The sequence below is a fragment of the Prinia subflava genome, chromosome 10 (assembly GCF_021018805.1).
Source record: "Prinia subflava isolate CZ2003 ecotype Zambia chromosome 10, Cam_Psub_1.2, whole genome shotgun sequence".
In the NCBI taxonomy this organism is placed as follows: Eukaryota; Metazoa; Chordata; class Aves; order Passeriformes; family Cisticolidae; genus Prinia; species Prinia subflava.
In genome coordinates, this window is record NC_086256.1 from 9,748,969 (window position 1) to 9,766,434 (window position 17,466).

The window sequence follows — 17,466 nt, forward strand, 5'->3', positions numbered from 1 at the left end:
TCGCTGCTCCTTGCCAGCCAAAAAAGTGGCCAAATCTCACCCTTTCCCAGTCCTTGCCACAGCAGATGGAAAGAGGTCCCTGATATCCTTACTGCCTCCTCCTACCAGCCTGGGGACCCCCAGCACCCCATCCCTGGGGGACCACAGCCATGGGGAGGGGTTTGAAAACAGCCCACTGACCCATCTGCAAAATGTTTGTAAACCAAAAGCATCGGCGCCAGCCGCGTGCTGGGGGGAATCCGACCTCTGCCCCCCTGCCCCAAGCAGCCTCGCAGTCCCTGTGTCGGGGTAACCCTACCCTGCACTGGAGGCCCCTAATGCAGGATGTATAGATCTGTTGGGGCTGGGCATCTCCTGCCCCCAGCTAACGCAGCCGCTGCGACTTCATTATGGGTGTGTCCCCTGAGGGGTGCCCTTCGCCCTGCCCTCCTGGCTCCATGGGGGGGGAGCAGTTGGGGGAACCCGTCCGTGGTGGGGTCTGGTGCACGTCCCAGCATCCCCCTGCATCTGTCCCTGCGTCCCAAACAGGGGCAGGACTCCCCTCTGGGACATTACTCACGTTCAGGAGCTGCAGCGTGTGGGAGGAGTCTCTGCTGCCTCTTGCCTGCAAAGGGAAACACAGAGAAGCAGAAAGCGCTCGAGAAGATTTATACTTGTTTAATTAATGTCAAATGTAGTTTACAAACGGGAGTGACAAGTACCTCTTTGTATAGTATACACTGACACACAATCATTGACACACCGGAATATCGCTTTGTGCAACTGGGATTCTTTGGGCAAAGATAGGTAACTCTGATATTTCACTTTTCTTTTTTTTCTTTTTTAAATCATTTAAACTCATTACAGAAGAGGGGAAGTGGCGGATGCCTGTTACAAACTGGGATGCCTCTTTCCCCAGCCTTCCCCCTGCAGCTTCCCCCTTGAAAATAGGGGATGGCTTTACAATTTAAGCAACAAAAAAAAAAGGAAACCAAAAATAAACCCCAAAGCAAAGAACCAATGACTAGTTACATATGGTTTTACACATACCTACATAAAGCACATGGCTGGTCCACAACACCTGCCAGAAAGGCCCTGGGAAGGAGCCAGGCTATTTCCAAGGAAGGGCTGGGTAGGGGTGTCCTACCCTCTTACCTTTCCTGGCTGCTCTCAAACCCACCTGGCTGCAAGCTCTCCATCTCTCAGCACCAGCCCACTCCCAGCTGAGCCATGTGCCCTGCAAGTTTTTCTCCCTTTACAAATCCAGCCTGAACTGTGCATGCCTGCCCTTCCCCTGCCTTGTGCTGCTGGCTGCAGGGTTACCTTGCAGTGACAGCCCCTGCCTGCAGTCTCCCTGTGAAGGTGAAACTCTCTGGGGTGCCTCAGCTTCCTCTGGTTCCTGGGAGCTCTGCTGGCACACAGCAAAGGAGGCTGCAGCTCTCTGGTCTCAGAGGCCACACACAGCTATAAGCTTGGACACAAGGAAAACTCCCAATTAGGAACTGTCTTCTTTTGATGTGATGTTTGTGAAATAAGGGCTCCTTCAATTTCATGTGGGGTTTTTTTGGGTGGAGTAGGATCCTTGTGAAATCAGTCAGGAGACACCAAGGCTGTAGCTGTTTTCTGCAAAAGAGCTCAGGGTAGGAAGCCAGCAGTAGAACTGTAACACCCCCCACATCCTGCTTACGCAGCCCTTCCCTCTCTGGAAACACCCCAGCAGCGCTGGGGTCCCAACTCCAAACCCCTCATCCACTGCTGTTTCCAGACTGTCTTATAAAGCCCCAGCTATGTTGTGCTGCCAGGTGGGATCTGCTTGGAAAGGAGTGGGGCAGAGGAGCTTTCCCATCTCCCTGTCTTCTGGCTATGGGGAGCTGGCACCCCACAACGGCCCAGGGAGCCACGGCAGGGATGCACAGTGTGGGGCTGGGAGAAGTCCAAGGGCTTGGGAATGGGTTGGTAACTGTTTCCTAGGTCCTGACAATAAAAGAAAGAACAGAAAAACAGGCCAGATGGCAGCTTTGGTTAAGGCTGAGGATACGGGAGACAGGGACAAGCATGAGGAACTGCGTGGAAGAAGCTGGGGCTGTGGGGGACCTCTGGGTCTAGCTGAGAACATCTCTGCTGGACCCTGGGAGTGGCAGTGGGGACAAGACAGGGCTGGCTTGGCTCTCTGCCCTAGTGCCAAAAGCTCTTAGGAAAAACGCAGACTGCAGGAGTGGGAGCTGGGGGGAGCGAGAGCAGGACAGGCCTGGCTCTGCAGGGCTGCCCTGCAAGGGAACTGAGCCTCTGAGCAAAGCCACCAGCAGGACCATCCCGTCCCCTGCCATCCCCATTGTCCTGCCTCACCTCCATCCCGAGCAGCCCAGGCATCCCCTGGCAGGAAACGCTGCCCAGAGGAGGAAAGCAAAGCCAGGCAGGGCAGGGGAAGGGGCTGTGGCCTGGAGGAGCACAGGGATCGGCCGGACCCCCGAGCAGGCACTCCCAGCCAGGGGAGAGGGCAGTGCTCTGACAGACTCCCTCCTTCCAGCTCCTCACCATTTGCCCCTTCCCCAGCTGGGAAAGATAAAGGGGGCTGAGCCAGATTCCCCCTGGCCTGCCTGGCCCCCGGTGAGGAGTTAAAAGCTGTGTCTTTCCAGGGATAACGATTCTATTATAAATAGTCCCATTAGCTACAACTAATGACAAAAATCCACCTCCTCTACTCCCCATAAGTTCTGTAAGTTATGGGCAATGCTACAGCCATTACTAAAAGCTGTTAACTTCATATCTGAATGAGGAAATATACACCACAGAACATTAAACCATTTATATTATATATATGTATATATATACTTTTTTTAAACTAATGACTTTAATGCCAAAACTTTGCTGAACCAAGAAAAATATGGGTTTAATGTTCTCTGCTCATTTTTTTTTCTTTAAAAAAAATACAACCCAAAGAAAAGAAAGGGAAACTTATTAGTATGTAATGTTTGAGTCTATCCCATTTATACACAACATTGTAAACATATATAATCTATATTACATGTGCTTCATTTCTGCCTGGGTGTGTTTTTTTTTTCTTTAAACCTTTTAGTCATCACTAGAACACCACAAAAAACCAAAACAGAACCAAACAAAAAAAAAAAAATCAAACCAAAACAAATAAAAACAAAACAAAAACTGATCAAGAAACACAAGTTACAGGTTATTTAACATCTTTCTGCCAAGGGTCCCTTCCCCAGTCTCCTGGGGGCAGAGTGGTCAACAACACAGTCCAAAGGAGGGCTCACGAGCCATCCACAATGCAAAGCCAGCTCCAGGGAACGGGTGATGGGGAACACTTGTTTTAAAAAAGGGGGCTTCACAACAAAGGATTTGGTTTTGCCCGCTGCAGATGCTGAAGGAGGTCTCAAACTGTGGGACCTGGCAGCCGAGGCTCCCCACTGCTCCTGTATCCTCGAGTCCATGTCTGGAGTCTCTGGTTTGTTTTTTCTTTAAATTTTAAAACGTCTTTTTTTTTGTTGTGGTCGTTCTTGTCCCCCTGGGCGTGATGAGCTGAGCCGAGTAGCTGGGTCCCGCCCTCCCGCTGGGTCCTTCATAAGTAGATGCGCCGAAGGTCTCCAGGAGACGTGATGGTGTTACACTGAGGACAGAGCTTCTTGGCACCCTGCAACCAGCAGAGGAGATGCACAGTGTGAGAGTGTGGAGGACATCCCTGCCCTTGGCCTGGGACTGCAGGAGCTGTAAGGCCCTCCAGGCAGGGCCACGACCTCCAACAGGGAGCACAAGATGTGTGAAAGGGGAGTCCCAATGCCTTCCTTGCCTGTCCTGCTCCAGTCCCTGGCATGAAGCAGCTGGACAAGCAGGAGCTCTGCAGAGGGCTGAAACCCAGAGCCAAGGTCCATCAGCCAACTCAGCACTGCTGTCACCACTGGCTGCCAGGGAGATCTGCCCCTTTTTGTTTCCCTTGCTCACCTGCAGCCCTTGATGAGCCAGTTCAGGTCACTGAACAGTCAGAAAATCAACCCAGCTGCAACAAGTGAGGTTTTCTGCAGGGATGACCGAGCTGGTTCATGGGGGGCTTGGACCATCCCTTTCAGGGCAGCACAATGGGGCACTGCCTCATCCGTCCTGCAAAAGCCTAAGAGCTGCTGGCATGAAGGAACCCTTCATCCCGTCCTCCCCAACTCACAAAGACACTGCAGAGATGAGTCTGTTCTGCCAAGGTGAGCTAGAAACAGCAAACTGATGTGAGCTGGGGTGGGGTAATGCGTGGCCGACAGGAACACCACATGAAATAAAACAAGGGTTGACGTGCCATCTATCACCGAGCCTGACAGCGAAAGGGTGTTAATAAGCCTCAGAATCGGGGTCAGCCTAAGCCAGTCATCATTAGATTGGCAGATGTGTCAGACAATTGATGGGAAAAGTGACAGAAAGATGGCTCTGCTGTGAGGCAGCCTCCCAACTACAGCACCAGTAGCGTGGGAAATTGGGATGGCCCTCCCTGCTCCCACTACACATTATTCCTTGCAGTCATGGACTTGGCACACCTGCCACTCCCTGAGCTTTGCACTTCTGAGCAATCAGGTCTCATTTGATAGCCCTCGCTGCCAGTGGCTCAGCTGTTGATGGAACACATGTTGGGACCATGGGCACTTGCACCTGATCTAAACCAGACACACACAAAGTCCTGTTGAGTTAGAGCTGAGTGAAGTGTAAAAGACACCCAAAATACTCTGGGCATCACTCTCAGGGCGAGTGACAGGCTGGCAGTCTGAAGGACAGACCTCTGGTGGTCTGGAGGGCACATCTAAGGCTGGTGCTGATGCCTGTGGGCACATCCTTCCAGTCACCTGGGACAACCACCGTGTCTGTTTAGATTTTCAGCCTTCCAGGGCAGGGACCATCCCACTGTGCCTGTGCAATGCATCATGCAGCCCTATGCAGTGGTCTTCACTGAGTGGACTTCTGGGAGGAGCAAGTGCAAACCGTAACTCAAAGGAAAGGTTTAAAATGCTGATGAAATGGAAACTTGAGTGTACTGGACTTTAGCATAGCCTGTTTATTTAACGTGCCTCTTTGCTTATGCTCAGTGCCTCAGCTTTGGATCTCCAGAATTAGAAACGGCAAGCTCTGCACTGCATGTCCCAGTAAAAACTTGCTGCAGTGGTGAAAACATGAGGGAAAAATCTGAACACCTTCCCTGTTGCCACTGTGGTGACATAGCAGCACTCCCAAGGGGCTCACTAATCTGGATGAAAATGCCACAAAATATCCCGTTTCAATTGAGTCTCTGCTCATTTCCATGCAGTTCCCTTTTCCTTGGAGGCACCTGTTGCATCCAGTTGCCCTCTTGGCATCATCTTTGTAGCTGGAGGGGGTCCCAAAGGAAGTGGCAGGGAGGTGCTGAGGAATTAATTCACAGCATGTTGTCCGAGGGACAGCAGCTGGCAGCTGCCTGTTCAAGCCTTCCTGTGTGCCCTGACAAGCAGAAGTAAGCTTGCATGGGGACTTTAAGCATTCCAGATGTGACTAGTGCCCACATCTGTGTCCATGCTCTCCTTCCTAAGACGAGCTTACAGGCAAGAGGCATCAAGGCATTGATCCAAAGGCTGCAGGTGCTCACTATAAGCACCAACCCTCTGCTCTCAGCCCACAAGCCTGATGAACCAAGTGCATCTTTGCTGCTCTCTTCCACAGCAAAGCAAGGTCAGGTATACAGTTCCCTCACACTACAGGGAAAGGGAAAATGGCTGGATTTATCTCGCCAGACTTCAGGATCTCTGTCTCAGAGATCTGTTTTCTGCAACACACGCAGATGGCTTTAGGGAGGTTCACTCTCCCACCTAAGACTGAGAGCTGCACATGCATAGCCAGGGACAAGTTTTCAACCATGTCACAAAGCAGAACCCAACCACATGGATCTTGACCTATTTTCTGCAAAAGCTACATGATCACAGATTGATTTAGGGCAGTGGTGGATACTGCTTCACCTGCACATGGGAAGTGAGGCTCATCCTTGAGCTCTGAAGCCTGGGTACATTGAAGGGAACAACGGCATCCTGGAAACCTTCAGCAGCCTGGCCTGAATGTGGTGCAGGCTGCACGTGGCACACCGGGCCCAGGGCTCTGGGTCTCACTAATACTTTGGACACTTGGGGATGCATTGTTCTTTTATATTATATGAAACTGCCCTCCTCTGCACACATAAGCATGTGTGGTAAATTCAGAACTAAGTCCTGATTTTTTACTTTTTAGATTGAAGTTGCTCAGAACCTTGATCTTTACATCTGACTTTGTGGTGATGGTGTACAACATTTATCTGCACCAGTGATTAAGCTCTCCTCTCTTGTGGAGAGGCACATAAGCTTGTACACACACACATGCTGGCACAGGCACAATGAAAAAGCGTTTGCTCCCCCACTGCTCACCTGCCAGCTGGGGTTACTAAACTTTTCCCTTGAAATAAAAATGCTGTGGAATAATAAGTCCCACCTGTCGGCCATTTCTTTTTCTTTTTTTCCAGGTCCTTCTGCTCCTTTCATCATAGCTACATGGAAAAGCCTTGATGTGTTATAGCTGTGTGTGTTGGAGTAAAGGCCACCTCAGCTTTTCCATTATAAACCCCAGTTTTGAGGGGTTTATAAAACTCTGCTGCAAGAAGTTTGCTCCAGGGCTGTTACAAAGCAAAGAAATGGGGCTGGAACCAGGATGGAGTTTATTTTTTCTCCTCCTTTCTTAATTAAAATTTGGCAAGTGATTGATCCACAATACAGGCTAATCACTTGGGGTAGTAGTTTGAAAAATGCATTAACGAGAGCTGAGATGTTGAAAAGTCGTTAGGGCTTACATGGTGCCAGGAAGGATTGGAGTAGTTTGTCTTAAAGTTGCCTCTTAAAAAAAATGGTATGATGTCTGCTATAAATTGGCTAAAGCAAGGAAACTCACAAGGAAGGATTTAGGCACTTCCTGCTGTCCTGTGGGTCTAAAAATGGGCAATTTCCAAGCAGAATATGTTACCAGGCACAGAGAATAAAGGGATACACAAACAGACCAGGCAAAGAAAGTAAAACTGAAGCAGAGAGATGACAGGATGGACCCAAACCAAGAGTCAGCTTCTTGCCAAGAAAGGAACTGAATACCAAGATCAAATTCTCAACCAAAGCGTCAGCCACTCATGCCTCCACACAAAGTGTGGAGCTTCCTCTCTGCAGATGCTAAATCCCAGAGAAACAGTTGTCCTCTACTGCCAGTGTGGAGTACCCTCCAGCTGTCAGGGGAAGGGGGCTAAACCACCAGGAGAACAACTTTTTTTCAGGAAGCCTCCTCAAAGGGTGGAGCTCACCCCCAGAGGCTGCTGGAGGCCAGAACAGAAGAATGCTAATTAATGACCAGAGTACCTCATGGCAGATGAGAAGAACATCATGAAGGCTCAAGCACAGCATCCATGCAGCTGCTCACCCAGGAGGACCTTGTATGTTGCTGAAGCACTGAGGAATCACCTAGAAGAGCTGCTCTAGATCTGTGCTGTTTTGTACAAAACCACTCCAGTCCACATGGGACATATGGTACTAGAGCCTAGAAAGAGTGGCAAGGCTAAGAATGTAGTAATTACCAAAGATATAAATGTGTCAGCTGCAGAGCACACGTATATATCGATGGATCCCCTGGAAGCATTTTGTGATGAAGAAGGGTTTTTAGAAGTGATTTTTTCCTGCTCTTGTAGTTGTCATTTTCAAATAAGCCCAAGACAGGCAGGCACAAGCCTGAAGTCTGCAAATACTCGTGGGAAATGCTGGATCTGGCTTGTACAGGTGATGGGGGAAACTCAGTAAACTGCATTTCTCAAATAAACCTGTCCTCTTTCAGCCCTTGCACCCACCAACAGCTCCATCACTGGTAAACAACAGCCTGACTTAGCTTCCAACTCCATTTAATTTGTAAAGAAGGATACCAGGGATTGGGAAATTACACAACTGCAGCTCAGAGAGACGTCAAGAACTCGCCGACCCATTCCCTGGGCAAGATCACCTCAACCTGAATTCCTGCTGACAGACACATATCAACCCTGTTCTCACAAACCTCCAAGGATGGAGGCTCCAAACCTCCCCAGCAAATCATTATACCAGATGGCCAATCTCTTCTGTTAAGAGAACTCTCCTCAGGAGAAGGAAAATATGGGTCTCACCCACTATTAGCTGTAGGGTCCCTCTCAGTGAATGGGGAAGGATGGAGATGGGACAGACTCTTACAGAGGGAGGTTCATCCCCTACCACCCCATGACTCAGCCTGCAGTCCAACAACCAGCTGAGGATGGACACCCACCATGAGGACTGTCAACATTCAGGGAAAGGAACTCCACCTGCTGCTGCCCAGGCTAAGTCTTGCTCCTGCAACACCATTTCTTCTCCTATCTTTGAAGAACATGCACATGTTTTCAGGGTTTCTAAAAGGGATCACAGGTAAATCATTCCATGATCTTGGTTCTCTTAAGGCATCTCCAGGGTCCATTTCTGCAACCCCAGCCTTTGCTTCAGAGATGGAGTCTCCTCTGGTTTCAACCCCAGAACTTGCAGCTGTTGATGTGCTGAGCTCCACTATAATTATACCTAAGCTAGAGAGTCCAGCAATCATTTGTAGAGTTAGTGATTAAAAGTCTCTTCCTTGCCCTTACCAACAGAACAGTTAGAATTTGGAATTGAACATCAAGAGCCAAAAGTCCAAAAATTTTATTTTCATAAAGTCTAAGCATTTTAAGATCCAATCCTCGTCATGGTCTAAACACTATCAAGTCAGATGCTCAGATCATTGTACTATTGTATCCTAGAAAATGTTTAAACCTTAAGTCCATAGACACATGTGAGCATCAAATTTCATCCTGTCTTCCACCCTGCAGAGGTTTAGAAGTGCTCCCAGGCACTCTGAGCCTTCAGTTCTAGGGCCTTGTTCAGTACATGATCCTTGCTTTCTCAGACACACTCACACTCTAAGGCAATATTAGATTTTGGCTGGGCATGTGAACCAAAGGCACATAGGAGAAAGGGGACTTTTCACCAGCATGGATGGCAAATCTCCAGATTGTTCAAAAGGGGCCGGAAGCCTGACACAACCCGCCTGTTCCAACTCCTATTAACTCCAACAAATTGTTTACTGCAGAACAGAAGAAAAATGCTGCCCCTCTCCCCCAGCCAAGTCTTTCCATGTGTGCTGCACGCGCAGGCTCCCTCCTCCCAACCCCGCTGGGGAGCCAGCTTTATACCCAGGGAAAGGTAACAGCAGCGATTATTACACACACTATCCCACAGCTCCTCGCTTGTTAAAAAAAACAAGAGTCTCTTTTGTGCCTGAAATAAAAGGAGATACCTTAATTAGAACAATGCAGGTTGGTAAGCATTAAACACTGAGCCCAGCTGCTGTATGCCATTAAATTCATAAAAAGGGAGGGGGGAAGGAGGGCAGTCTTAACGAGATTACACACATTGACTTTGATCAAGACACAAAAGCACCAAGGCGTTCCAGGGTTTTTATTGCTGTCTTCAGGCTACATTTTAATGGTTACATTAGAAACATGCGAACACAGGCTGGGAGATTTTTTTGAGATGGGAGAGGGAATGCAAGCATGCCTTGTGAAAAGGCCTGCTTTAATAAATTGGGGGCTGCAAGGAGAGGCTAGGACTGGGGAACACATGAGTAGTCACTTATTAATTGCTTCCCCTATGCAAGTGCCAAGTCCTAACATGATGTCTTACTGGACTGTTCCCATCCCGCCTGCCTGGTCAGCAGAACAGCCATGTGCAGATCACACACAGCCAGCTTCATCGCCACCTTTCTCACGGAATTCTAGAGGGAGATGGCTTCACCTCTGCAAGGGAAATGTTAATCCCTCAGCACCTGGAGAGCCTTTCCCTGTTCTCATGAGCGGCTGTGACTGCTGAACATGACAAAAAGAGACCTGACTGAAGTTGAACTAAGTTGCTGCTGAGCCTAAGAACAGCCTGAAATTGGTGCCACAGATTTAGAAGATGACTTGAGGCTGGTGGGAAGAGGAGAGGACAAAGACTTCAGAGTAAAGAAAATGAAGAGGAAATTAGTGTTTTATCCTGTGCTTGTAGCACTGCTGAAAGACAAGATTACTCTTCACTTAGCAAAGGTGGCAGAGCACATATTCATCCAGACACCTCACAGCTATGTACCCACATATGTGTCTTTTATAAGATGCTGCTAAAATGTTTACAAAAGCTTGTATAATGTAAATAGTGACGGGGTGTAGCTGAAGAGCTATAAAATACAGCCCAAGGGACAGCCAAGTTATTGAGTTGCTATTAGTACTCCAGCCCACAGGCACTTCACCATCCTGGTAACTTTTCTTGGACATGACTTTTAAAAGGCAGGATTTAAAGGAGCATGATCAGCTTAATCGTAATTCCAAGCACACAATGTGTTTTATAAAGTAGAGTAATGCCTTCCAGGAACAAGTTTTTAGGGGTGGCATTCCCTTACACTTCTTGCAACCCAACACTGTATCATCTTGCTAACAGGAGAACTAGAAAGCACAATTGACTATTTTCCGCTCCTCAGTCTGAACAAAATGAAAGCTTGAAAATCAGCTGCAGAGGGGATGTTAAAGGCTGATTATAAAGCCCACAGTTTTAACACAGGAAAAGAAAACACTTTATTTAATAACACCTTAAATTTTAACCTGATGTCCTTTAATAAATGGATAAATTACTACTCTACTGGGTCACCTATTCAATGTTCGAAATAGTTCCCAATGTTCTAAACCAAATGGCATATGACTGAAAACCATGCAGTGCTATTCCAAATAACCTAAAAAATACAGATTCACATTATAGAAGCTCCCTTCCATATCCTCTCTCCTGAAGATGATTCCCTTTGCTTCAGGGGAATATTATGTTTCTCAGAATCTACCCATCCCATGAAATCTCAGTCAATTTGGCCTCCATTCTCACACCTTTACCCCTCTGCACGGACGCCCCACAGGAAATTACTGAAAGGCAAGGTAGTCCCTGGCACAGAGCTCTTCCCACAGCAGAGGAAGAAGCAAGGGACAGGACAGAACTTGGGTCACAACAACTCAAACAAAACTCTCTCAATGTCAAAGCTAGAGCGGAGGGTTAAACAGCCAGGCTTGGGAAATCTGCAAGCACAGCACTCAGATTATTTAAAATAAAGCAAAAAGCACCCGTCCCTGTGGCAATCTAGAACAAAGTATCTGAGAAGAGAGGAAAAAGGCTGTAAGTCAACAAGAAAGCAGTCAAGAGCCTCACCAGAGTCCGCAGCCAGCATTCTTCACAGTGCACATGCCAGCACTGAATTGAAGTCAGGGGCATTGTGTAGGAGTCCTGAGGAAAAGAAGCAAACAGATTATTTCCATTGCAGTGATCTAATGATTCTTCACTCCCAACCCCATCACAATGACTTTGTTTGTGGGTAACACTGTCTTGTATTTTGTTCAAAAAGTTTGGTTAAAAGAACCAACTTGTTTAATATGTAAGTTGTATTTTTGTAATGTTTGTATAGAAGTGGCAGAAAGTCGTCTTCAATCCCTTTTCTTGGCTTCCCAGAACTCCTGTTGGAAGCCCATAAGCCATCCACTCAAGTGATGACCTGGCTCAGCACAGTTATTGCAAAAGCATCTGAAGTTGTACTGGCCACCTGCCATTATTCTCATCAGAAAGGTCACTAGATCATATGAAAACCAGTGACAGGGTAAGATCAACCCTTATCACAGCTCAGCTCTGCAGGAACAGCTTAACTACAACCCAAGAAAGCTGATGCTATTTCAGCAGACAGGCCTTCTCAAGTACCTTCTATCACTGCTAACAAACCTCTGGAAATCAGCAGCAAGCTGTTGTCCCTTCTGTGGGATGAGTGACAAGGACTGCACTCCCACACCTCCAAGTTGTGAGCTGGCTGGGAGGGAGAGGCCTGTGCCTCAAACTGAAGTTGCAGAGGGAGCTCTCCACCAAGCAAAATGCTTGCCCTTAGCAGAACACAAACCCAACAGGAGATGTAGAGCCCTGCAGGCTTGGACCATCAGAGGGAGCTGCTGCCCTTCCTGAGAAAGGCCACAGCATCACCAGACAGCACGCAGGACACTGGCAACTTTTAAATGCTCAGGCAACATCCCTGTTCCCAAATCAGAGAAGGTGAGCCTCTGATCACAGGTTCTGCTCTCTTCTATGTACCTAAATTTGCACATGCAGGAAAAGGATGTCTGGGAGTTTTCTACAGGAAGGTAGAAAGTCTTTTGAACTTGGGCTTTTCTTGCCCCTGATAAAAGGGACAGCTATAAATACCAGTGAAAAAACGTAATTCATACAGAAATTCGTAAATTTGTTAAGACCTTTATTTGGAAGGCTAATTGGTGATGAGTTCCCTCAGACTGCCTGAAAAAGGAGAAAAGCTTCTCCCCTCCTCGGCAGAGATACCAAGACATTTCTGATTCATTACCACAAGTGGAGTGCTACTCACCATGCAAATGAGACATTTATAGCGGTCCCCACGGGAAAGCTGCCTTTCTAACTCACGGACACGAGCCTTTAACGCTTCAAATGTTGTCACTGCAGAGTCTTCTGTAATTCTGCAGAAGATGATGAAGAGTGAACATCACTGAGCACACAAGACTGTTAAGGGTTTGGGGGAAAAAGGATCCCACAACAGGTACTGCACAGGAAATGGCATTGTATTCAAATTAATACACCCAACTTGGGTTAAAAGAATTCCCCAAAAGCCTAGTGTGAATTCTTTAAAGTGTCTTTCTAAACACTTCCAAAGACATCATAAAAGAACACAACCAGTGCTGGGGTTGCCAGCTTCATACAGAGCGAGACACAGACATTTAAAGAATAGATATTTTTATTGGAGTTTTTTTGTTTGTTTTCTGCCTTTTTTCTTGTCTCCCTTAAGAGATTACTTAGGACCACAATGCTTGAGACAAAGTTCTGTGTGTTGCTTTAAAGCTGCTGAGATAACTTTTTGTGGGCAAAAGGAGCTGTTCCTCCCCTTAGGGAATGGAGGCCTTTGCTGGCCATCAGCCTCGTGAAATGCAAAATCAGCTCATTACACAGGATCAACACAATGATTTATATTAATGAAAGCCCCAGCTTTTTGATTCTAATACTGAAAGAACAGAGAAACCAAAAACATTGCACATGGTGCCAACAGGGTGGCTATAAAGGCAGCTTTACAATCTCAGTTTTCCCATTTCCTAGCGTCATTTTTGATGGGCAGCATCATCTCTTTTGTCACAGAGGCACTGTGCTGAGGCCAGGCAAGTATATTTTCATGGTTCTGCAAGGCTGGTGAAAAGAGCAACTTGCCAACCTAAAAGCAAGGGCAGACAGCATTGCTTAGCAAATGAAATGCAGGGAGCATTACAGACAAGGATGCATCACTCCAGCACGCTGCAAAATCTGATTTCTACACAGTGCAGGCACAGGGAGGGGCCCTCAAGTATTCCCTAGAAAAGATTTAGAGCATTGACATAAAGGCTTTCACTTGCTTGAATAAAAACAAACCCAACAATTTTCACGTGTGTCAGTGAATTTCTGACATCTCCAAGCAGACGGCAGCTCAGAAGAATCTGAAGAGCATCCTGACACCAGAAGCTGCATCATCAATCACAAGATAACCCATAGTGGCACCTATGTCTTCTACCTTTTTAGAGGATGATTCATCAACAGGTGGCTAAAGCACGGGTCTACTGGAATTACTACAAGCAGCAAAGTGAGCTGCAATCTCAGCACTCTAGCTGCAGGCAGGCACTCACTCCTTTGTTCATTAGTCACTTGTCGCTTGCACGCAGGGAGGGACTTTGGGTATCTCCCACAAGCTGATTCTGATGGCTTTTCCCGAGGCTTTGGTAACAGAACTAGTCAAAGAGATCTTGGGTGATTTTCCTAATTATGACACCTCAGAAGAAAGTGAAGCTGCTGGAATGCATATGGTTAACTACCACAGTTTTAAAGCTCCTTCAACTTCACTCCTGCCTTTGTACTGATGAGACCTGATCCGCATGAGCTGAGATCTTCATTAGAAGGAGATTCATTGCAAGTGATAGCCAACAGAAAATGGTAACAATTTTAAAACTGCAAAAAAGGTAAAGAAATACAAATGTCTCATGTTAGTCTAGTGGGTGAGGACTGTCTGGGGACAGGGACACTGTGGATTCAAGTCTCCAAATCCATAAAGATTCTTTGGAGCAAGATGAAAGAGTTTCAGTGGGAGACAGTCCTCCCTGCTGTGAAAACACCCACTTGCTCCCGCTCATTGGTATAAATTATTACCATTTCCCAGCTTGAGTTCTCACCCTCAAGGAAGAGTTGCTAGCATTTTCAAAGAAAGTCTAGAAAGGTGTTGGTTTTGTCCAAGGAAGAAACAGATTTATTTATTTATAGCTTGAAGATTATTGTTGGCTGAGAAAATTGTTTCCCTTCCAGTCTGGCCCACCGCTGATGCTGGCTGAAAACTGCAGTTGAATTTGACTTCATGGAATCCATTTCTCCTTCCTGCAAGCACAAGGGCACTGGAGGTGTAAAGGCAGTGAGTGTGACTCCTGCCCAAAGCAGGTGGCAAGTAGAACCTCAACCCTTGCCAAATTCTCCTTCTACCATCTTTGGAGCTACCTGTCCTCCTCAAATGGGTGGGCAACTCAGACAGGAAAGGGAAAAGTTAATTCCTTGAGTGGACACAAATGCCCATTCATGCCCAGTCCAAGCCCAGTAACAGTCAAAACTTGAAAAAGAAAAATTTGCCACTGCAGCTGGAGAAGGTAGAAAATGGTTTGTTTATAGAAATCCAAACAGCTGACCCCCATTGGCCAATTTCGGAGAGTCTCTGAGATAATCGCACCTGTCCAGTAATAAACGAATGAATCAGAAAAGGAGGCTGAATAGAGGTATAAGCAATAATGCTCAGAGGCTGCCTGATACAATGGCCAATCAATAGGAGGGCCGTAGATCAGGGTGCTAGTTAGCTGGAAAATTACCGCACGGCTGCGTGCGTCACGCTGTAGGGATCCTGGACAATCAATGTGGGAGGTATTGATTTAGTTATTATCACTTCATACGCTCCAGACATTGTTAAATATACATTTATTAACAAGACTGGGGTGCATTGGTAAGAGAGGGAGCTTTAGCCACTGCGATACCTCCCAGCACTGATCAAAGCTCAGCTATGACAGAATTTAAACTCCTTGTTTTCCCTGCTAAGCAAGCTCACAGGACAAATGCTGACGCACAGCGCAGTGCTGAAGACACAGCTCCTACTTCACATGAGAGGAGTTTTGGCTGTAAGTGAATATTCTGCACTTGAGATTTCAGGAAAACCTCTCGGAGCAGCAGCAGCAAGGGACGTGGCAGCCAAGGGTCAACCCAAAGAGAGCGATAATTGCATGGTTGCTTCGGAAAAGCTGGAGGAAATGAGGTCAAGGGAAATAGGGAGAACATTAGTAAATAAAGGAAACTCAAACTACCTCCAGGGATGGAATAAAGACCAGAGTCACTTCCCATGTGTCTGGCTCCCGTGGTGGCCAGCGCACTTGGGACACATGCCATTCCGTTTAGTGTCATTTTACCGTCAACCTGCTGCTTGTATCCTAAAGATAAGCATCGCTTAGGAGCAACTCTTCCTGCAGCAGCAATCTTGGGAACTCCCTCAGGATTCCCTCTCGTGTGTGCACCTTGTGTGCGCTTGCCTGGACACAGCTGGGAGCAGCCTTGGGCAGAATTTTTACAGGCTAACGCCAGGGTGGAGCGAGGGTCAGAAAGCCAAGTGCCAGGAACAGGGGAAGGCTGTGTACAAGTTACCCTGCCAAGTGAGGCAGAGGGAATTACGGAGAAGGAATTGGCTCTCTGCTTTGCCTTGACCTCATGTTGGATGCAGGAGGACTCTTAACAATTTCTCGCCTCAGCGCTCTGATTTGACGTGTTTGGATAACGTCATTTATCAGCCTCCAGAGAGACCTGCCGAGCACAACTGCTGCCGAGAGCTATACCTTGAGCCCCAGTGCTGCCCCAGCAGGTGTGAGAGGCCTCACCGACACCTGAACTGTCCTTCCTGGCTGAGGATGTATCAAGAGGGTACCTCCATCCTGGAGCAGAGACTCCCTGTGACATCACAACACACAGGGGAGCCTGAGTGAGAATGTTTACACAAGAGCAAAAACAGGAAGGGAGGGCTCCTTGTGGAAGAAGATGGGTCCTATACTTCTCCCCAGACTTTGTGGTTAAGTTTTCCACACCTTGGCAGTAACAGCTGAGGATGCTGCCTATCAAGACTGTTAGACTGGGTAGACAGCATGTGATAATTTTCAGTGTTTGTGCTCAATGCATATTTTCCTACTACTCACAGCATTTTCCCCTGAGCACTGAAAATCGGAACACTTTCTTTCTCTGAGAAAATCCTTGCTTTGTTCAGGTAAAAGGCCAGAAGAAGTGCACAGAAATACTATGGAAGAAGAAAAAGGACCTATCTGTAGCTTTGAGCAGCAATCGCCTCCTGGGAAATCTCCCCTGGGAAATGACCACCCTCCTCTTTGCTAAAAAACTTTAACCCAAACATTGGTTATTTGTTAAACATTAGCATGCATGTGATCTTTGTTTCTCCAAATTAAATCGAGCAATTCCTACCCGCTGTCCCAGTGGGCAATCACAAGCAATTCCGTTAATTAAATTATCTCTGATTCTGCAGCTCTGGAATCTCTCAATTGACTAAGTCTGTGCTTTATCATCAACAAAATACTGGACCAAAAAGGAAATGCTGATGTCAGTGCGATCAGCTTCAGTTAACCCTTCCCAGCTGGGTATTAAGGGCTGCTCAAGAAACTCTTGTACTGGAACAAGCCCAAAAGCCAGAGCCTTGCACCACAGACACCAGTAGCAGCTGTTCACTTGTGTTTCCTTTCCAGTGTACAGAAAAACACAACCACCACACTGTCCCTGCATCCAGCATCCTGCCTATCTGAGAGCCACAGAAAGATGCAAACTGTTAGCTGCTGAAGAAGCAGGAAAACACCTCAAAGAAGCCCCTGCAAATACCCCATCCTCATCTTATCCAGATCTCATTCGATGTCTCTTGCTGTTGAGGAGTCTCCATAAAACATTCCCCTCTGGTTTATTTCAACTGGATATAAATTTTCCTTTCTTCATAAATGGCTACACTGTACACAGCATTCCATAAATTTTTACAATTCCACTGTTTGTATGTATCTTGTAAAAAACGCTTAGCACTGATTAAATGCACCACCAATAAAATTTCATGGGCTACTTTTGACACTTGATATTCTGACCTTCTCTCTTCCTCATACATTTATTTTTGCTTTCCTTTGCCTATAAGACTGGCAGACTGACAGACTGGCAGTGAGGAAAATGTACAGTACCACTGACAAACCTGAAAGTGATGTATTTATTTTTAAATAAAGCCTTTATCCTCCCTTGTCGAATGTGGAGAACCCAGCAGAACATACATGCCACCTCCCTG

At 47.0% G+C, this 17,466-nt stretch overlaps 1 protein-coding gene across 4 annotated transcripts in view; it reads right to left on the reverse strand.

Moving 5' to 3' along the window:
* Positions 1 to 641: 641 nt before the first annotated feature.
* The window catches only part of RNF220 (ring finger protein 220), a 213,466-nt gene continuing 196,641 nt past the window's right edge, over positions 642 to 17,466 (reverse strand). For all 4 annotated transcript variants that reach the window (XM_063407233.1, XM_063407234.1, XM_063407235.1 and 1 more), the window contains 3 exons: positions 12,460 to 12,568; positions 11,253 to 11,327; positions 642 to 3,628 (listed from right to left, as the gene is read on the reverse strand). In XM_063407233.1, the coding sequence (XP_063263303.1) occupies positions 3,557 to 3,628; positions 11,253 to 11,327; positions 12,460 to 12,568 (256 nt within the window). In that variant the 3' untranslated portion in view covers positions 642 to 3,556. The remainder of the gene's footprint in view (positions 3,629 to 11,252; positions 11,328 to 12,459; positions 12,569 to 17,466) is intronic.